Genomic DNA, 23,480 nt, shown 5'->3' on the forward strand with positions numbered 1-23,480 from the left:
ATTTCTGAGGTATTCCCTTGCATTGCGCGTTAATTGAGACATCTTGCGAAATTGCGCGGCAATGCGGATTCACAAACAGCGTATTATGAAGCAATTTCTGCAGTTTCTTTAGAAATCTTTTAAGCACTTTATTTAGTTTCGTACAGTTTTTACAGATAATTTTTGTTATGAAATTTATAAGAAAATGAATAAACATAACAACAACACAATGTATATATATTTATACCACGCCCTATCTTCAAAGATAATTGTTTTCTACTTTTAAAAATAGAATCTGTGATGCATATTTAAAAATGATTGTCAACTTTGTCCAGAACATTCTAAATTCGAATTTTAAAATAAGATACGCCATATGTTTTTTTTTTTTTATATATATATCGACATAGCACCTCTTTTAACGCACCGTCGGCTAAAAATCAAGCCCCTTTCACTCCATCGTTGCGGATTGCTAACATTTCTCTAAGGAACTATGGCCAATGTTTCTTCCGCGACAGTGAAACGGACAGTCCTCCATACATATACGGGGACATTGATTTAAGACGCGGCGAGAACCTGCGCCATATCATTTGATGTATGCTTTATTGGGCAGAGCCGGGTGGAAAGGTTAGGTAATCAGTGTGTCCTGTATTAGAGTTGTGTCCGGGTACATGGCTTGGAAAAATGGGTTTCTTTTACCGTAATTAAATACATTTTTAAATGCGTATTATAATGAAGTTATTTTAAATATTAATTTAGGTAATGCTTGTTTTAATTAATTGTAAAAGTAAAGCACAAATTGAAGATTTTGACTAATCGATATTTCTAGTTAGAGAGATGTAATTACTAAAAGAAACTGCAAGGCATGATCTATCAATCATTTTTATGCATAAGTCAAAAGCGGTAAAAACTATACACTTTTATACTCCTCTAATAATTGCTAAACAAATTAAATAGGTATACATTTGCAACAAAGCACAATTAGAAAGTCATTTTATATTATTTATAGAATTAATTCCAATTTAAACCCTTGGATACACTTTTAAAAAGCTTTCATTGATAATTTTGATTTACACGACTCGATTACGAAGAAAGTGTTATAAAATTAATACGTCAAAAATGACAACTGGCCGATTCATAAATTCTTAAAAATAAATAAACGTTTTCATTTTGATTTATAAATAAATATGACAGATGGCATCAGTCACGTAGGCCATAAATCGTCAACAATTCTTCCTGCAAACACCGAGGCGGTACAGAACTGGTTATTGCTCAATCGCGTGGACCAATTACGGGCGGGCAGCGTACCCGCGCCCGATTTAACACCTGTCAACGCGCAGACAGACAGACAGACGCGGCGTGGGGTGCCGCGGCGCGAGATGCGAGATTTGGGCGAGTTTGTGCACGTATTTATTGAGTTACCATAGTAGGGACTTTCGGATTCGAAATTTAAAATCACCTGTCACTTTTATTGTTATATAATTTTTTATGGAATTATTTTTTAATTTTTATTAAGGGCTATACATACAAAACGTTAGTTTTTAATACGCATTAAGACTCAAAATGCTTATTGCGTAGTCTAACCGTGTGTTAGAATATGAACAATACTACGAGTTTTAGCAGAAATGGACGTATTACTAATGCGCGTTAGAAGTCTATGATTTGAACACGCTGTAAGTTGTAACTTGTTTTAGTTTTAGTACTAGTAGTAGATTATTGATTTGTCGACGATTATTCTTATGGACATGAGATTTTAACAGTACTATCAAATATTGTGCCTATTTTTCGAGTATTCTTGTGCCAGGTTTCTGTTGGTTAAAATGTTTGCCTAAAATATGGGAATACTTGAGAATATTGGCAGCCAATGTAAACAATTACTAAATGTTAGCTCACATGTCTACACTCAGTCTTAGAGTAATTTTACAAACATTGAAAGTTCGTGACAAATGCAAAATCGAAATGTGTATCGATACGGACGGCCGATAAACTTGAATCGATAGATTAGATCGATATCTCGGGTCCGTACATCGAGTTGTTGGACGTTAATAGTCAACGTACTAATGTTTAGCGAAACAAGCGCGGTCCGCGACTTGTAATTAGACTACATTCGGAATGAACATGGTTTTCTGTGACTGCGAAGTTTTTTTTTGGCTGAATAATTTTATTTCCGTCTTCATTTCTTAGGTAAATGGTTTTATAAAAAAAAAGAAAACTGCGCAGTTAAATATAATAACACAACTTTTTACTAAAAATAAATCATGCGGAACACTAGCATTTACAAAACTAAATATTTTAATAAGACATCTCTTTAATTAAGATAAACATAAATGAAAAACAGACTAAGAAAATAAAAACACAAAAAGTAATTATTTTACTCATAAATTAGCTGCGCACAAAACTGATAACAAGGACGTGTCACATACAGCCAAGATACGAAACGCAATTAACGACTCTGCCGCTCAGAAAATAAAGTTCAAGACAACAATACTCCCCAAATCATTCATAAGGGCGGTGGAAAACTGGTGGTAACTGATAAGAGTATAATTTGAATAATTTCAAGCAGAACAAGAAGGAAGATGAATGTTGCGGAGCGTCTTAGCGCCGACATCTTAATTAATGTTGTCGCGCTATTTATTGCGAGCTTAATTAATTTATCACTCAGGTAACACATATAAATGCGCAGTTTATTGTTTGATGTAAAAAAATACCTACGTTGTTGTTTGTGGCTGCCTTCGTATTATTGATAATGTAATTGTTAAGACATAACTGTATAATATTAATCACCATTTTACACATATTACTATCTATTATTATGGTATTAAATAAGCATAATTGATTTTAAAAATGTTAGTAACACATTTAATTTTAGCCTTAAAATGATATTTAGGTGCGAGGAATTTAAAATACTTCGAAAAAGTTAGTTTGTTTAGTGATTTTTTTTATGTTAACGTTATTTTTTAATTTTTTTAAATAAAACGATTTTACGGATTTTATGTTGATTTTATATTATGTTTTTCTCTCGACGTTTCGAAGACTGTAACCTTCATGGTCACGTAAGGTACTAATCCGCGATAAAATCCGGAAAAATAGACTATTATTTTATTTGTTCATTAATTTGAATAAAAATAGAATCATAAACGCCCCATCTAGTCCTAAGACTTCACAAACCACATCAATTTAAAGATACAACACAATCACAATTACATGTCAAACGACGCGTAATCCTTATTGCAATGCCAAAGGGATTAGTTGACATTAAAATTCATCCCGCGTCGTAAGGGCCAGCTTTAAACATCGACTAACGTGTAGATGCCGCCGATAACCATTAGAAGCCCTTAATTTGTTCGCCAGGCCTTACCTATCCCTTCCGTATCCCTTTACAGATCGTTAAGAGCGGAGTTAGGATTGCTGGAAGCGTTCGTGAATGTACATATTTTAGTAAGGCAATACATTAGTCTTAGTTATAAAAAATTCGCAAAGCTATGCTATGTTAAAATATAAATTTACTCGATCAGCTGTAAGTCAAAACCATCTTGCCTCTTAATAAGGTTTAAACTAGGAACCGGTGATGTTTTTGACAGCTATTTAAGCAATTCTTAATCACTTCGCTAAAACAAGTTTATAAAGACTGGCAGTGTTTTTTTTAAATCGATTTAAACATTGTTTTAGATCGTTAAGGGCAGAATTAGGATTGCTGGAAGTGTTTGTATGGAGATAGATTTTAGTTAAATGTTTTTTTTAAATTCCATGTTTTTATTTTTTTAAGTTAGTAGAATTTTTGTATAAATAAAATATGCACGGGTATTGAGAAAATATGATTTAATCAGTATCTTTCAAATTAATAAAGGTAATTATATAAAAACCGCGATACAATCCGAAAAATAGTTTCAGTTCAATGTCTTCCATTCGCATAAACATAAGAAATAATTACAATTGTCTTCCATTACTAAATAAAACACATCTACACCTCTCTACATCTGTGTACTAAGGGTGTAATGTCGCTAAATCCCCTTTAGTAATATCTAAGGCGATATTCTAATGTTATTGTGGTTTCGAGCAGAGATTGAATATCTTGCTGATTTGTGTGTTTTCTTGTTTGCTTAGTACGGGTAACGGGTATTTAGTGGTCATTACGTGGTTATTGCGAAACTTGCTGATTCTGAATACCCTTTGCTTATAGATCGTCTTTGGTATTTCATTTTAATGGAGCGTGATAAAATTTTAATACAAAAAAAAAGGGTACCATTACTTGTGTAGTGAATCCATACCTTATAAGAATTTGACACAACTAATTATATCAAAACTTACACGACTCAATATTCATAACTCGATTTATTTAATTTTAAAATTATTTTCGGGTAAACATGACTTGTTTACAGAAAAAAATATCATCCATAATCAAATTACCGAATGTTCGTCATAAAAATGTCTAAATAGTAAAAATCGATAAATCACACAGATAAAACTCAATCGATAAGACCAATCGATTCTCACGACCATCAAAGAAATTCATCGACTAATTACGTATCGAATAATAATCGTAAAATTAATAAACTATAAACATAAGCTCATTAAGTATTCGTCGCATAGCGTTAGCCATAACAGTACGTTAAGGTCCCGTATCAATTAGGGGTCACTACCCCGACCCGAACAAACAATTGTGCTGATCTTTGCAACTATTACGCTTAATAGTTTGACCTCAAACTGTCTATTGTTATTTTTCATATCTTGCTGATGGTGGAATGTTTAGGCACCTTCATAATGTTCACATGTTTACAATTATCATAATCAGGGACACTATTTGGGTTTGTAATATGGCGCTAAGGAATGAGCAATTAAATCTATGGACGCATTTATATGACTTCTAAATAATAAATAATAAGAATATTAGCTCTATATTATATATTGTCCTACTGTTGGGCACGAGCCTCTACTACTGAGAGGGATTAGGCCTTAGTCCACCACGCTAGCTTAATGCAGATTGGTAGACTTCACACACCCGAAATTCCTATAGAAAACTTCTTAAGTATCAAGGTTTCCTCACGATGTTTTCCTTCACCGTTAAAGCAAATGACTTCTAAGGTTTGAAAAATAGCGATATTATTGCTTAGAAATTGGAGTACAAAAAAATTATGCAAATTTATGATATTTTTAACACAAATTCATAACTAACTGCAGTATTACATAGGCGGTATGGCAGTATATAGCTGAATGGGAGGCCCATTCTTGGTGCAATAATTGCTTATGTCATGTAGGATTTTGTGTTTTTAATTTTTTATCTAGACAGCGGCGAAAGTCTAGTTGGTTGTGAAACGGACTGCCGAGAAGAATGTCCGCATGTTCAAATCCCAAGGGCACACACTTCTGATTTTTCTAAAAAAATATGTGTGTATTCTTTGTGAATTATCGCTTGCTTTAACGATGAAGGAAAACATCGTGAGGAAACATACATACCTAAGAAGTTCTCGATAGGAATTTTGAGGGTGTGTGAAGTCTACCAATCCGCACTAGGCCAGCGTGGTGGACTAAGGCCTAATCCCTCTCAGTAGTAGAGGAGGCCCGTGGCCAATACTGGAACAGTATATAATACAGGGCTGATATTAATTATTATATAATTTCCTTTCTTTTTTCCAACAACAAACTTCTTTCTTTCTTCTTCTTTCTTTCTAACTATGATGTTCATAGTAGTTGAGCACATACTACGTATTATAACAATATTACACGCATTATCATTTATTACCCGAAAACGTCCGGTTAATTTGGTAATTTGACTAAACAAGATTGGATTTTAGACGTCATTGATTCCCTAAACATGTGAAACTGAGACCAAATTACGTTTTTTTAATTTATTTGAAGAGACGCGTTGACGCGCTGTTGATTGGTTTTGTGTTTACTCTGAAATCGTAAATGGATATATATTTTTAGAAGTGTTTTGGTAGTTTTAAAATTCGTCATTTACAGCTATAATTAGTTTGCGTTAATTTTTGCATTTTTTTCCATACTTACTAATTTTTGTAGGTATCCTGTATCTTTTTGATCATTAAATACTTATTATTTAATCTTTTTTTTAATTCCAAAAACTTTAATACCACGTTGTAGCCAGAAATAAAAATCCCTCAGAATCGAATCCGCAAGTCAACCCAAACATACACACCCAAAGAAACCCCTACAAAGGGTCTCGTTCTCATCCGGGGGCGGCAGGGACCTATCCCATTGTAACCTTATCTCTCCCGAACTTCGGCTGCAAGACAAAAGGGAAGACGTTTCGACCGTTCGGGATCATTTTGAGCTAACAATCGTTGACGTTTTACAACATAGTTTCGTTTTGTGTTTTAGTTTAGATTTTAGATTCGGTAGAATTTTGGAACACGGAATTCCGCCTTTGTTAGAGAGTTTACCTTTCTAGTAACATTTGATGTTTTAAAGTCTTTGTAATAGAAATTTAACCGTTCTCACACTTCAAAGGTTGGTAAAATTTGATAACAGTAGTAAATAGTATAAATAACAATAGTTTTTCTTTGTGTAATGGAAACATTTCGACTATTTATTATTTATTATTATTTTGTTTGGACATACTAATTTAATGGTGGTATGATAAACCGTGTATGCTGCCAATAAAAAAAAATGCATTCGAATTTCGAATGTTTCAATAATATAATCATTCCTTTTTCAAAAGTTTTGATGCTTAGAGCGTTATTTTTAATGATCGTTCTCATCTATGAGTTGATGCAAACTGACACCTAATTCAATTAAGAGGTCACCCTTTCAGAATTTGTACAAACATCGCCTAAAAATTACACCTACACGAATATTTGCATGAGCTGTGTACTACAACGTGGTATGTAGACGTTTTACTATCAATAAAGCTGCTATTAAACTGACGGTTATTATGTTGAAGTGATTTAAGAAGTAATTTAGTAAACTTATAAGAAAGATAATGTTTTGTAATATATTTTCTTTTACTTAAATTTATTATCTAGAAAATTAGTCTTAAAAAATGGAAATGTAGAATATTTCAGAGACCATTTTAAGTTTCTTATTGTAATTGTTATACAAACTTATTAGGTATCAGAAAAAAAACAAAAAAGTATTTTCCTATAATGATTTCTTATGTTTACGCGAATGTTAGTCATTTAAATTAAACTTTGGCATGCGTACCTCAGTCGCCCCCGTGACCATGAAGTCTGCAAAGTCTTCGAAACGTCGGGAGAAAAGTAAAATATTAAAACCGCGATAAAATCCGTAAAATTGTTTAATTTAAGTATTTTTTTATGTTTTTTTTTAGCGGAAAAAATGCTGTAAATACAAAATAACATTCAAAAAACACAAACCCAGTCATGTACCAAATCCAACACCTCGCCAGTGTCAATTGAGGAGGGTTAGAGATTAGAAAGGCCGCATCGCGCCGCAGATAAACAACATCTGTGACCACAACCCTACACCGCCATTGTCTCGGTCGATCCGACCCCTTGACTGACAATGTTTTTAATTTTGCATTTCGGCTGCGAAGTTAGTTGTATGGAAACGCTGATAAAGGGTTAGAGCGTTACTAATGTTTTTGTTAAGTGAATGGCCGAGGGAAATTGAAATTAGGTAGAGTGGCTTTGATGTGACTTTGACGTTTTTAATTTTTTTATGTATTTCGTAATGAGTTTTGCATTTTTTAATGTTTTTAATTTAGAGATATTCTGAAAAATATTAAATAAATTTTGAAATCTTAGTACAAGTTTGTACGGTACTTATGAGAGATTATCGTTTATTTACAATATTTATAGTGGCCGCCATGCTAAAGGTATTACAAATGTTAAAAAATTTAAAAATGGTCACTGGCCATCCTTTATATATCTTAATGACCTTCCATATTACGTAGATGGCTTCTTAGTATTCTTATTGTGACATACCACAGATTAATAAAAGTTTTTTATTCTTAACATTGGCATTAAATCCAGATGAAACGGAAAAAAACTCATCAAAAACCAATTAAAGTTTCCAAAAATGCTTGAACATGATTTTTTAACCCCTATACGTGAACACATCCTTTTTTTTTGGCAAGACACGGCCCGTTCGTGTGAAAATGGCATTAAAAATATAAAAAACAAATTGTCAATATTGTCGGCGAGAAAACAATGGCCAATAAAATATACAATATGAATCGTTTTACGCTCGTTTTGCCATATCCAATTGAATTATATTTATTTAATATCGCTTTTGTATAAAAATATATAAGTTTGAAGGTTATTTTCGAGAAATGTTTGTTTTTGTTCATATCGAATAGTCGGTGAAGTGAGTTCGAAAATCAAATTTATTGTAGAAATAAATCGATTATTGAATAGCAAGTGAATTGAAGCATTGAGTTCGAATGTCCGATTTAACTGATAAACAGTCCTAATATTATAAATAAGAAAATTTATAAAAGTATAAGGATTCTTAAATGTTTTTTACTGTACAGAAACCGCCAAACATAATTCGATGAAATTTAGTACACAGAGATACCAATTTTAGATGTATATAAAATACACACACATTGCTCTAACGAAAATATCTTATTTTTTCCCAATGAAGTTAATAAGACCATTAATTCAGGCATAGTTGTACCTACGATATCAAAAGCTAATTGAAACCACTTATACTAGAAGCTACTATACTATAAAAACCTTTAGTAACTTGAATAAAATTCACTCATTCCCGTAATACTTCAATGACCCATCTTTCAAATACCGGTATTTACCGATTCACGAATACCGGTAACAAAAATCGACACGTTTATCGTTTCAAACACCGGTTCCACAACACTAGACTGAAAAAGTCAAACGCGCCTTGAGGGCCACGATGGTACCATAAAACAGTGTAAAATTACCGTAACCACGGAGATCCTATAGCGGGATAAGTTATGGCCTAGCCTGGGCGGTTGGACGATGGTCCTTTAAATAAGTAGATAACCATCTCAGTAATTAATAATGACCGCACGACCTATTATTGGGCTTTTGCTTTATTTAATGTATTTAACTTATTTATCGCAAAGGTTTAATGTGATTGTGTTTTGGATTGTATTTCTGGATGGATGTTTTGATTTAGATATACCTATTTAAACCTAGTTTTATTTTGATTCAGAATATTGAACGATGACAACACTTGCCAAAAAATATTTGATTTCCCGTTATTCGTTAGGTTTTTTAAATAGACAAATTTTCCTAGAAATTCTTACTTTTTAAAAGCAGTTATTTAGTACATACGTATTATATCATTAGCTCCTCATTACATCCAATAACACAAATAACATTTCGCAAAATGATATGACGCAATAAATCAGAGCTCGTCGGGTGCCGAGCCTAGTGCGAAAGCGTTCGTTCGAATTATCTTACATGATAAGTTAGCACGTGTAACCCTGCACCCTAAGCCTTGATCGTGTCGCGATAAACAGAACAACTTAGGGGTTGTGGGGATCGTTTTAAAATTTGTAATCCGTTTCGGGATACAAGGATAGAGAGGTAAGAAAGCGAGTAAAAAATGACTAAATTGTATCAGTAATAGTCCTAATAAAATTGGATGGAAACTACACGGCTGAATTGTATGAACGGGATTAAGGGAGTTGATTGATACCATTATGGTGTAGGTTAGATGTATTATATTTATTAGGTTTTCATGGCTAATAATTTGTCATAAAATGAATTTAAAATCTGAATGTAAGCAATTGTCTCGCGGATATAGGGCCATTTAGTTCGTCGGTGAAACAACCTATTTTAAATATAAATTTGCCAAACGAAACATACAAATCAAAGTAACACTCGTATTTTTTTTAATCTCAAAGCCGCATGTAATTTTCTTGTTCCTTCAAAAGTGAGCTGTCACTTTCTTAGAATAATCAAATCTGGACTATGTAACCTTTGAATACGGTTTAATTTCGTCTAATCTATAAGAGTGACAAGGGTCCCACCGTTTCCAATCGGCAGAATTTCAATTTTTGTCACATTTTGTTGGTTATTTTTTGCGCGATTATTAATATTATGCAATATGTGTGACCTCACGCGATTCGACGCGCATCTGACGTGTTATTGGTTTCTGAAGGTTGGCACCCTTGTAGCGCGCGGTTATAGTGACACGCGGGAGAATTTATGATTTTATTTACACAATGATATGGCTACTTCATTTTATTAAATAAATATTTGCAGTTAACAAGATTGAAGTACGCGAAAATGTCCCTAAATTAATAAAGAGAAAAGATCGAAGTAATTTTTTTTATTAATTCGATCAATTACGTTTGTAGGTTTGAAAGAATAATAATTTGAAGTCTAAAAATTTAAGTTATGTATTGCATCACTTTTACATCGGCACGTCATTTCGATCCGATGATGTTGCTTCACTCATGGACCCACAAAAATCCCTAAATAAAAGAAATCCAATCGACCATTCAATAACAATTTTCTATGCGATTTCATAAAGGTTTGCTCCCGACATTTCAATCTCAAAACTACATAGTCATACCATCTTCATACATCTTCACCAAAAGCCGCATCAAACATTTTCAAATACGCTTTTCATTTCTGCTCTATAATAAACATAGAAATACATTGCTCCGTCTAAACCGTCAATGTATACGAATTAATCGTATTAATAGATGAATTTGCAAGTAATGTTACTTCAATGGAGAGGTGATTGGTCAATGATTGTTGAAAAATTAAATTTTGGTTTCTTCAACAATGCGAAATAAATGTTCGAATTTTGATTTATCATAAAGTAATACAATTTTGGATCGTTTGAAGCAGCTTGAGATATTTCTGAGAAGGGCTGTAACATTTATACACCTACATAATATTTATTACATTAGGATCAGACATAGGGATAGACTGCCTCGGTGGCGTAGTTGTACTGCGTGCGCGGTACGGCAGCGCTCTGAGGTCCTGGGTTCGAATCCCGGGTCGGGCAAAGTGATATTTGGGTTTTTCTGCTCAATATTAGCCCGAAGTCTGGAATTTGTGCCCGATGTGGCGATAGGCTCGCCCCCTATCACATCATGGGACGGAACATACTTGGCGAAAAGTGGGTGCCCTAGTTGCGCCTCTGCATACCCCTTCGGGGATAAAATGCGTGATGTTATGTATGTTATGTATGTATAGGGATATATGAAGAACTATAGAACTATTACAAAATTAATCCATATCCTAACTCTTGCTGGTGGTAGGATATATTTTATATCCGCCCGGATAGCGATCACCGTACACAAGGTGTTAAAACCTGCCATAATGACTCACGTAAGTGTCGCGTCCCGGGGTCATTCTGTGTATATCCGGTTCCAACAGGCCGGCATATTTGTGTCGCCTGCCGAGGGTAATCATCTAGTCAGTCGACATTCTATTGGACCTTACTCCACTTAACATCAGGTGCAGTGGGATTATTAGGCATGTAAAAAAAATAGTGTAGCAACACCACAAACTCTATGCAATACGATAAAGTATGGAAATATATGTCCGTAGACTCCCCACAATGGCTTACTACAACTCAGTGCATTGTTAGGCAGCGTTAAACATAGCCAATAATACGTAATGTGGTTGAGATATTAAGGAAGCAGATACGGTATGAAATAAAGGCCGTGTGATACTCTGTTGCGGAGTCTGAGTGGCGTTTGTGAGAAGAGAACGCGGGTAATTGCGTAGTTGGTTTTTAAATGGCAATTGTGATTTCTGTTAAGAATGATAACACTTTTTTGTTTTGTTTCTGACAACACTTTCTGTTTCCTGTATCTCTGGTGGACAGTCTGTAACACGATGTGTGTGCTTACGTTGTCTTTGTAGAAATAAATACAGTGAAAACCGGTTATAGCGACATTGAAGGGACCACCGATTCTGGACGCTATATCCGATAGTCTTTATAAACGGTACTCCTTTTATATGCATCTATTAAACGAGCCTTGCTATCTAGTCATTATAACCAATGCGTCGCTATAACCGGTGTCGTTATAACCGGTTTCTACTATAAGTAGTAATAAACTATTGAATTTTATTTCACATTGCCAAAAACTCCACAACAAACGTTATCACTTTCGATATTCGAAAATAGAACACATTTTATGACATATTGGTTAGAGCAGTATGATTCTAGAATACAAAAATTATCGTGTTGAATTGGATGTATGTTAGGAACACTGTCGTTTCTATATGCATTTCCACGTACTATGCCAATACATGCTACGTATTGTCACAAAACGAAGACCTAGGATACTTACTATATCTTTGTCAGATGGTTGAATGATGGAGTAAAGCACATATTTATTTTTTGCAATAACTATAAATACGTTCAATCTAGACATATGTATACTAATATAAAGTAAATAATATCTCGAACACCATAGCAATTTTTAAATTATTGTTTACTAATGAAAAGCTAAGTAAGATAAGTAGGGGAAAATATGATGTATATAGGTACCGCAGTAAATGCTACGTATATATAACTTAGTTTAGTGGCCGCAACCGTAAACCAGAATAGATAGTATTTGTAAACCACAATCACTAGAGATTTAACTAGCTTCAGATTATGATAAGATCGTTTATTTTTACTGGTCCTACCCTACAATACATACTGAAACTGTAAATCGCTTTGATTGTTGCTAAAATCAAGATGAATTCTAAATTTGTTCACTTGTCATCTAACTGTCACAAGTCGTTTGACATTGTTTTAACACTGGTAAATATTGATGGTGTTAACATCATTGAACTCGCAGTAAATGTCAAATTTAAATACGATTTACGTATTTGGGAAATAAGCTAATAATCTTTTAACATGTTGAATGCAAAACCAGATGTGAAAAGCCTTGAGCCGCAGGAATGGAAAGTATAGAAAAAATCGTATCGCTTCGAAAGTGTTAATTGAAACTCGGGTATCCTAATCACTCTCAAAAGCTTGTGTCTTGCACCAAACTCTAACCTCTCGGAACGCAAGGGACGCGGTCGGGACGGTCCGACACTTTTTCAAAATCGTGACTCGTCCCGCGCTCTCGCCGTCACGAACTGTGTACCGTTATGAGCATATCTATCCTTTTCTCTCCCACGCCTTCTTCTATTAGCTAGAGAGGGACAGACGTATTTCAGTGGAAACAGCACTGAAGGAAGGCACAAGGCTGCATGTTCTTTGTATGTGTTAACATATTAAAAAGTTAATGTTTCTCGTAAGCTTTGAGATTGTGCATATTTGAAGACGAGGGAAAGCGAAAATTGTGTTTAGTGACTCTAGTGCCGATGGCTAAGGTCTCCAAAGGTTTAAATTATACCCTTCTAATTTAATTAAGGCAGTTTGACGCCCTTACGAAGTCTTAGGGCCTTTGAGACCTATACGCTACAGCTATACGAGCTCTTTTTATTGTTGACTTTAGGAATCTAGATGGTTCGCGTGACCTAGATATAGGATCCAGGAGCGGCTGGGTTATCGGTCGATCAACTGTTGGTGCTACGTGGCCTACTTTTCGAAATCCTTTTTTTATATTTTGCTGATATAAAACCTATGTAATAGAACTTGTTATGATATTTACTGGGCGCTTGAATAGTTCATAGTAATTTTTATTAATTTTTAATCGATAATGTCACCAAAATGTGTGAATTACAAAATATATTTTTTTTAATTTTCATGAATATGGATGAATATTTTCATGAATTATTTCAAGGAGTTAAAAATAATTTATGTGAATTTTAATGTCTCCTTGATTTCATGATAGTAGGTACAGTTTTACGGACTTCATTTTTACCTTTTAGTACAACTAGATGTGACAACCGTTTATCATTGTGTGGGAATTGAATTCGCGGCTACACGTTACCCCGCTCAGCATCCCCGGACACATTCAAGAATAGATAAACCAAACAAAAAACACATCAAATTGAGAATACATTCAATTCTCCTTCTTCTTTTAACGGTTAAAAAAACCGTCGAATTGAAGACCTTTCTTAAAGTCGGTTATAAATGAGTACATATTTTGCTGCATATTATATGTAAGTGCACATATGTACATATAAAACGTGACTAGGCGTAATATTTACCGGTTTACGTCACCGTGGATCAATAGATATTTTATAGACGCAGTTAAAGTTGCACAACCATACAGCCGTGTGGGAACTTTTGTGTTACTTTACACAATATTTGCCAATAATTATATACGTAATTGGGTGGGATTTATGTCTTATTATGTGAATTTTAAGAATACGTAATTGATTTAATGTCTTATAGAAGTAGATATATTAATGCGTTATGTTGTGGTAAAGTTGCATCACAAAATGCATAAATATCCGCTTTCATATCCGAATAAACAAATCCGAATTACATAAAATACGACACGTATACGTAAATTAAAATCTATCCACTTAATCAGGATTAAAGTTATGATCACCAAATCTAATCAAAACTATTTTTATAACTTTTAGAAAAATAATCTTTTGACTCATAAAATTCTCACTAAGCCCACATACCAGCTTAATAGATATATAAACGTATCACACTTAATTTTATTTGATTAAAATTGACCCGATCAATGAGATCGTAAAACCTAATCGTTATTCAGTCGTTTTAAGCCTGATTATATGTTCTAAAGTTGATAAAAATGACTGATTTATGTTATAGATTGAAAAAACACGTCTCATGCAACTTTGTAATATAAAAAATTGTTACCTGATAGTACTATAACTAATGATTGTAGCGTATAAATAATGTATACGTAATTTAGATGCATTGAACCCTAAACTGGGAAGATGTAAGTATAAAAAAAAAATCATTGAAATTAAATATTTTACGGATTTTATTACATTTTTTTATATTATAATTTTCTCTCGAAATTTCAAAGACTTTGAGAAGAAAATCACTATATAAGAAAACCGCAATAAAATCCATAAAATAGTTTAATTTCAAAGTCCAACATTCGCGTAAACGTAAAAAATCATTTCCACCACCAATAACCCATTGCATGCACACAAACAAAATAACGAATGAAGAAAACTTTTAAACTATAAAGCCCTCTAGATTATAGAGTATAAACGCGCGTTTTCCTAACGTGTTAAAGAATATTTTAAACTATAAAGTCATATATTGCCCTGTCTGGAATACAAGGTATACTCGGATTTCCTAACCCGTTGATGCTACATTAAATATCTATGATAAAAATAATTTACACAGACGCCCGTTTTATACCTACTTAAAGCTTCAGTATCTTATATTTATAAGACTGCAGTGCGTTTGACGCGCGTAAACCGCTCTTGCCAAACATTTCCTACACGAGTGACATAAACTAGACATAACTTTGTTCACGCGTCGGGAAACGATAAAAGCATTAACAAATCAATCTACGATAATACGCTGGTGCAAAGTTAGTTCGCGCAACTATTACACAGCGACGTTGAGTGGTACTGCGCGGACGGAGAAAGTTGTCCGCGTGGATAAAACTACATTTATTGGTGTTGCATATTCATCGTACCCCCGGGCGTACTGGCGACCAGCGTAACCAGACCCCTCTCGTAATACGCAACTTATACGACTTTAAGAGGAAAAGGGAGGTGTGGTATGTCATCATATGACGGGCAAAGTAGTTCTAACTACTTTTATTGTGTTTAGTGGAGTGACAGCGTCGCGTTAGGTGTTTTATAGTGTAAATGTCTTTGAGTATATTATTATTAGTGTGGTTTTGTAGATATTTGTGTGATAAATAGTTTAATTCTTTAATTATTATTCGTTTGTTACTATTTTATATCATGAAAGCTCACAGTTAAATTAAATTCCTCATCTCATGTTATTCTCTACACTAAACACTCATAATATCTCGCTAATAAAAACACCAACAATGCCCTAAACTGCATAACCTTGCCGTTTCCATTTTGTGACAATATTCGCAAAATATTATTTATTCGACATTACAATCCTCAAAGACGCAAGTCCCCTAACATGGGTCCGTTTTCTGCATTATTGAAAACGTCCAAAATCGACAGACATAGTTTAAGATACAGCGCAGACAATGAAATGCACTGAAATATCCCTCAATCAAACCCTAGTCTAGTAACTTTGCGCATTCAACTGTTTAGTGCCTAGACTTCCAGGCTATGTGTAACTACTAAAACTGTGAGACTGAGACTTTGTTTTATGTAAGTGAATATAATGTTTTATCTTTGTTATAAACATGCAAAAGTGATCAATCTTATCTTGAATAACTAAATTATTAATTATGTTAAAAAATATATCTTTCGATTAACACCACTCGATTGTAGTTATGGAATATTTAGGTATATGATATACGCGATTTTTACAAGTACCAAAATTATCTTCATGTCTCAATTTCATATACAGGTAAACGAATCTTCAACGCAACAATATATTGATTAGAACTACATGAATTAGACCAATTTTCAAAGTTATTTTATTAAATTACTTGCAAAAACCCTATACATGATATAGAATGGCATCTAAACTTCGCAAGTCCGCACACAACGTAGCGAGTGTGTGGCGAAAGAGTATCTCACACGTCGGAAGCTGTCGCGTCTCGTCCGCCGCGCCGGGAGATTATCGAGCGAACACTTGACGAGTTGTGAACGAGAACCGTTAGTAGGGGAGGAACGTAATTTGGTTTTGGTATAAAATATGGGTAGAAAGAAGCATGGAAATCTAAATTCAGAAATAAACATATGCAATACAGTAGAAGTGTTTTGAGATTAAAAAAAAGTTGGTTACAATGTTAATAATTGAACGACATATGATTTACAAACCTTGTGTTCGTTTATATGTAATAACAATATGCATCACACATCTAAAAAATATAAAGAGAGCTAAGTTAGCAAAGTGATTTTTTGTGATACCTAGAATTATGACGTAAGCTTTGATTACATCTTGAATCAAACTTTCTTTTAATTTAACCCATCAATATTTTACACCGCTCTACCTACCCCTCAAACCAGTCCATAAAGTACACTAAGAACATTAAATAAAGCCTCTAGGAAGTTAATTTAAGATGCAGTAAAATTATACAAGTATTAAAACTTGTCATTGAATTTTATATGTTGTAAAACACGGAATTAGCGCGACGTCGGCGACAGAATTAATGTAAGGAAAATGAAATTTTATCGCCCACTGTACTAAATATTAGATGTGTGTTATGGCAAGGGCCGTATTTAGAGCATGGTTGTTTGGTCTTGACCCCCCAAGTTTAATAAAAAGGCACAATGTGATAGGATTAGCGTTCTGCTCATTTTTGAATGTGCGTGTGTGTGTGGAGTGTCAATAATTGTGTGTATTGTCAATAATTGTGTGTATTATTAGAAAATAAAAAAATACTTTACCTATAAAGGGTAATTTTAGGAAAGAATAAAATTTAAACGACAATATTGTAATAACGAAATGCGCGCGTGTATTCATAATGAACTCTCCTATTCTAATTTACACGAAATAATTTAAATAAATAAATAAAACTTAAATAAAAATTTACAAACGAGTATTCACATTTACATTTAAATATACAATAATAATTTAATTCTTTAATTAGAACGTTCGAGAACAATAAGTCGCGGGCTCCTCACTAAATCCGTACCTGTACTAATCTCTATAGTAAACCTAACTATGGAGTCATATAGAAAAGGTAAAGCTTTCAGTAGGTAAAGTATAGATAAATTAGGAAACCATGGCACCGACCCTGAAGAGCGTAGAGTTATTATCCCCAATCACAATTTCAAGTATCTTCTAAACTTATTTAATTTTCAAATTAAATTAACAATTTGGTATAGCTCCCTACAAACGTTTTATGCAACTCATTCATATAAAAGCATAAAACTCGGTCCCCAATACCGTATGCATACAAATAAATACGCGATATGTCAAGTGACGTCACCATTCCGACACCATAAATTCAGCCCAAGTCCCTCACACGTCGCAAACGTCAACCTCCTTGGTCGCTTTTAAGATGTTTTCCAGCGTCCCAGAATTTAAAATGCGACAACGGCGATGTCGAAGTGGCTTCGGGCATGCGAGGACTGCTCGTGTAATTCGGAGGCAGTCGGGACGGAGTGGAGAGGAAACTACCGTACGAGAGCGAGGAGTTGACGCCAAGCGACGCGTCCAGGGTTGAATAGTATCCCGACGAAGCCGCGGATGGTGGCGGCGGCGCTGGTGGCTGCTGCGCCCTGGTCGCCTCCGCGTATGCGTCCAGGTGCGTGCGCACCAACGACACCAGCTCACCGTAATTGGTCACAGAGCCACAAGCACCGGCCACTCTGTATAGCAACAACCGCGCCTCCCCAAAAAGACTATCCAAAATTTTACCTGTCGTGAAGAGGACGATGGCCTTCAGACAGGAGTACTCCGCCGAGTCCACGTGGAGAGCTTTCAACTTCTCCACTTGTTCTTGGAAGATCCGTATGTGATCCATGAAGGCGACAACGCGGTCCGCCGCCATCGGCGAGGCGTGCAGCCCGGCCGCCGCCAGTAGGGGCGCCACGTGCAGCGGCATCGAGCACTGGGACGCGTTTAGCACAAACAGTTCCGACCAGACGAGCCTCAACAGCGCCACCTGGTCTGTCACTTGTAACTCGGGGAAGAAGGGGATGTTTCGCGCCCACTCCACCGCCGAGAAGAGTAGCCTCGCGGCCAACTCGCAGATATTGTCTATTCCCATGACGTTGGTGGGCTGGACGCACTGGCCGTATCTCGAGGTGGGGTACGGCTCGGCCCGGAGGAGCAGCGAGATGTAGGACGAGAGGTAGGGGTGGCTGTTGAGCCCGGCGGTCGGGTCGCCGTTGGCCAGCGCGAACTGGCCCGGCAGCGCCAGGCCTGCGGGCTGCGTGGGCGGCACCCGGCCTCTTTGGACAGCTGGAACAAACGAGAAGGAAATTATTTAGTCTTTGTACTGGAAATCAGGTATTAATACAATTATTTAAAATATTTGTATCATTAACTGATTGAGGAAAGGAATTGAACACAAGAAATATCCCACCATGTTTGTATTGAGACATAATTCTAGTACTAATTGCTACGATTTAATTGTAAAATGTGAAGAGACAGCCAAGTTCAACATTGTATTACGAAGTAGGAAGCATTCTGTTTTAGGTAATGTTGTATATTTAATGGAGTTCCGTAATAATGTGCAGTAGCGTTAAACAAATGTCTATTACAAGAGATGTTAAATAATAATCCCTATTAGCCATTAGCAATTAGCATGTGAACACAAGCTCATTACTCGGGATGTTACGATTCGGTTTATGGACCTTTTTTTTTTTTTTTGTTTTCTCGGAGAAAGTGCCCTATGACTACCGCCCAGCCTTCGGGGGGGGGGCGACTGAGCGGTTATGTTGGGGTCACCGTGCCTTACGGCCCGGCGTTGAGCCACCCGGATTTGATCTTAACCTTCGGGTGACCGCCCGGCCGAGTCCCTAACCTATATAACGCACGGCGTACCAACTAAAACTCCGCGGTGGCCCTCTTCGGCGCATTAGGGACGACTGTGGGCTTCCTCTGACTGAAATGACTAAGTTTTCGTCCGCAGTCGTCCCTGCGCGGTGCCGCCTGTTGCGGCCCGTCTCCTATGGGGGGGCTCAGAAGCCCCCGCGTAACCGAAGGACGCTCTCGGCGTCAACGGCAGCATGAGGCCTACCTTCCACACTGCCGTCCATCCCGGGGGTCATCACAATGTGCGAGATGTGCACAACGTACACTAAGGGCGGACGGCCCCCAGCCGCCCGCCGACGACCGCCCGATGGCCCCTATTAGTCGCCTTTTACGACAGGCAGGGGATACCGTGGTGGAATTCTCCAAACGCCCCCATTCCACAGGGCGGATCGGTTTATGGTCCTGCGACTGACGGGGTCCAAAGACGTGTAAACGCTTCTTTGTGATGGCCTTATATCCCTTTATACACCATGGGACTTAGGACAAAGTTTAGCGTTACATTATTGTACTTGATTATTTTATATTGTCTTCGTCGTTCTAGGATTCTTGATTCTGTTGAATATGTTGGTGTTAAATATTGTATTTACAGAATAGACATATGAATATTAGCTACATGATATCTGATTTTAGGTTAATAAGTATTTCTCCAAAAATATACACAACATTTGGTTTATTTGCGAAGTGTGTCCTCGTATTATTTTTTGTTTATTACTACAGTCGTTAAAATTAAAGGACATAAAACATATTTTTTAGATTATTTCTAACGCGTTTCACATGCTACTAATTAGACTGGATCAAGTTAAAAAAATACACATAAATATATCATAAATCTTCAAAAATATATGTACGAAGTAGATACAATATTTTTATTAGAGCTAGAAACTTATTAAAGTGTGTCTATGATCCGTCAATTGTCTATGGACAAGACGGGTTTTATTACACCACAAATGAGTTCACTGAGACTCTGAGAGTGTATTATTTTAATGCGTTTTAAATTGTCCACCGTCTATTTGACCTCTATGCCGTGGAGTACCAATTATTGACAGCACACTATTATAATCTATGGTCACTGATATATCCATTATATTTTTATTAATGAAACATTTTTGACCTTTAACCTTTTGATAGATTTAAAAATTGGTTCGTTGTTAATTTTATTATAGATCATAATTTTATATTTACTAAATTTCAGAGAGGATTATTTATAATAAACATCTATTAAAATTGCTATAATGCAGAAGATATGTCAAAAATGTGAGGCATTTCTTAATATTAGCATAAAATATTCATTTTGATTTAGATTATAGCTGCGGAAATCAAACATATTGTAGGTATTTTATACTGACTAATATCTTATTCATTCCGCGTCGGCATGACATAATCAATATGGAATCATTCTTGACTTCTATGGCTGGATTTGTTCATATTTTGGCGCTTATTCGCGGTTAATCAGTTTCATTCTATAACTGAATGCATATTATGTGTTTTATGTACGCAAAAATCTCTGATTATGATCCCGTTTGTATATAAATATTTTTTTATTGTTTTGAATGACGAGACGAGCTTGCCGTTCGGGAAGCGATACAACCGTAACTACAAAGTATTGTTTGGTATTCCACTGCGCTCGCCATCCTGAGACATGAGATATTAAGTCTTATTATGTCCAGTAGTTACACTGACTACAATGTTCTTCAAACCGGAACACAACAGTGATTACACGCTGCTGCTTGGCGGCAGAAATAGTCATTGCGGTGGTACCTTCCCAGGCGAACTCTCAGATATGAGAGACCTTCCACCAGTAAATTTACTAAAAAAAAAACTACGATTGTCATTTCTGCTACACTTATAGTTACCATAAAGATATTTGTTTTATAAAGAAATTAATATCAAGTCGTCCTTTGATCGTTCCTTGATTTACCTTAGTAAAGCAATTAGTTGCAATAATAGACATTTAATAACTATTTACTATGGAACGCAATTGTGGGCAGTTTAATCGATTTCTTGTAAATTGTTTTGCAGGTTATAAAATAGTTTATGGTATTACAATATATTGTCAATAATGCAAAAATAGCGAATGCCTGACCAAGTTTTTGTATCAATACATTAGATTTGCAGATTAGATATTAGCTGTATTGTTTAGATACATGTTAAAATGCTTAGTGTCATTTATTATTTTAATCAGAATAAATTATACGTTTTTTATACTTTTAGTAAAATCTAGATGATGTCGGATTAAAACTACTAATAACCTAAAACATTCGATGGTCAAGTAACATTTTCCCACTAAAATAAGCAGTCGCTTTTTTTGATTGGCAGCATAAGATAATTCCTTCGCCAGTTAAGAACATAAACTAACTTTGCCTCTAAATGTTTTGCCAAATCAATTTGATGGAATCAGTCCGAATAATAAGGCCAAACCATCACAAACTAGGCAATGCGGACGAGGTTATGTTAAAAAAAACCTTCTGTATGAGGAAAACAGTAAATACGTGATAAATTACGGTCGTAGTTATTGTAGGTTTAAAAAAACAGCAGAATAGTAATCCATCATTATGTTAGTTGATAAGGAGTTTTTATATCTATGTAGAATCGAAACAGGATAAATTAAACTCTTTTAATACCTTTTAGTAAATGATATTTGGCTGACCCCAATAACATTTGCCTAAATAAAACATTTAAAATGACGCATTAAGTTCATCATGTTTTTTTTGAGCCATTTTCAGCTATAAAAGTTTGAATGAAAAATAGAAAGGCAAATGAAATATTTATGTTTTAATCGTAATGATCATTATTATTTAATATTTTATATATTTCCAGAACCCAATATTTTTATAAATATTTACAATAATAAGCTTATTAAAATGCAACAGGTATATTTTGTTTAAAATTACAAAAAAATGTGAAATCGAGGTTAAAGTATTTTTGTTATTTTAAAATAAGGAAAAATAAACAAAGTTATCGTCCGAGTTGAAAGTTCCCATAACCGTACTGCAAAAAGTATACGTTTACGTTACTTGGAAGTTACTGTTTCACATCAGAACGAGGCATTTCAAAGATCGTGCCATCACAAATCATCGATACGACGCGGGACGAATTGACGTGAAAACGCGGAATTGCGTCTAATCGTTCCGTTCGGAAACGCTCGTAGGCAACCCAAACATTTAAGACGCGCCAAGAATTTCGAGCGCGTCGCGTTTTTTGGCGGGAAGCAATGAAGAATGCGTTGCACGCCCGACACGAATGGTGGCGCACGCGCGCTCAATCTTTTCATTCCGAGAACAAAAATATCCAAAGCGTAAACAGGTTGTATTATTTTTTGTCACAATGACAAGTGCACCGGAATTCACTGTCGGCTTTTTACTTTGTGCGCGCTGTGTATTTTACTTATTCCGCCTTACAAAAACATTTTCGTGAATGTATTCAGAGTTCAAGATTTTCTTAATGGTAGATATGTAAAACATCAATCATCAAAACAACATGCAAGTAACAAACAATTCAATTAATGTGTTACATGGTTCGGGAATAATTCCGTTTGAATTGGAGTAATTGTGCGCGTGATTAGCCGGTTTCTGAACGTAATGTGGGCCACGAGAGCTCCCACGGCGCGTCGACACCTCGCCTAATAGCGAGTCATTACATTATCTGACCGATACATCTCGGAACTCGGCGTGGATTGTACATCACTATCTCGTAATCGATGATCGGTGCGAGTGCGGACAAAGCGATTGTTTGGATGCGTTCACGGACTAATTATGATTTTAGAACGTGAATAGACGGTTTGTTTCTTGTTTTTAAAGTGTATACTGCGATGGGACGCTGAATTGACCATTTTAAAAAGTATAACATTTTGTCTGTATAAATTTTCTTTACAGCTGTGCTTTATTGTGCAACATGGACGCCTTAAACCTTAATTTCTCAAATAAAAAGTGACGTGACATGCCACACAACACTAGTAATTTTAGACGGTAAAAATATTGTTCTGAGGAATATAATTCTTGACATTAGACTATACTGTTCAAACTTGCAACATACACAAAACCAGAGACTATTTTCCTTTTATTTACATTCCACAACGCATACGTAACACTTTCTTAATTTTTAAGTCTAGGAAA

At 35.3% G+C, this 23,480-nt stretch overlaps 1 protein-coding gene across 2 annotated transcripts in view; it reads right to left on the bottom strand.

The window, feature by feature from the left end:
• The window catches only part of LOC115440903 (steroid receptor seven-up, isoforms B/C), a 93,779-nt gene that overhangs the window by 32,580 nt on the left and 37,719 nt on the right, over positions 1-23,480 (bottom strand). The window contains exon 3 of one of the 2 annotated variants that reach the window (XM_030165409.2): positions 18,247-18,789. In XM_030165409.2, coding sequence (XP_030021269.1) covers positions 18,247-18,789 — 543 coding nt within the window. Of the gene's footprint in view, positions 1-18,246; positions 18,793-23,480 lie in introns of both variants that reach the window. The other variant, XM_030165407.2, reaches the window with a different exon arrangement.

Source organism: Manduca sexta, chromosome 8 (assembly GCF_014839805.1).
Source record: "Manduca sexta isolate Smith_Timp_Sample1 chromosome 8, JHU_Msex_v1.0, whole genome shotgun sequence".
In the NCBI taxonomy this organism is placed as follows: Eukaryota; Metazoa; Arthropoda; class Insecta; order Lepidoptera; family Sphingidae; genus Manduca; species Manduca sexta.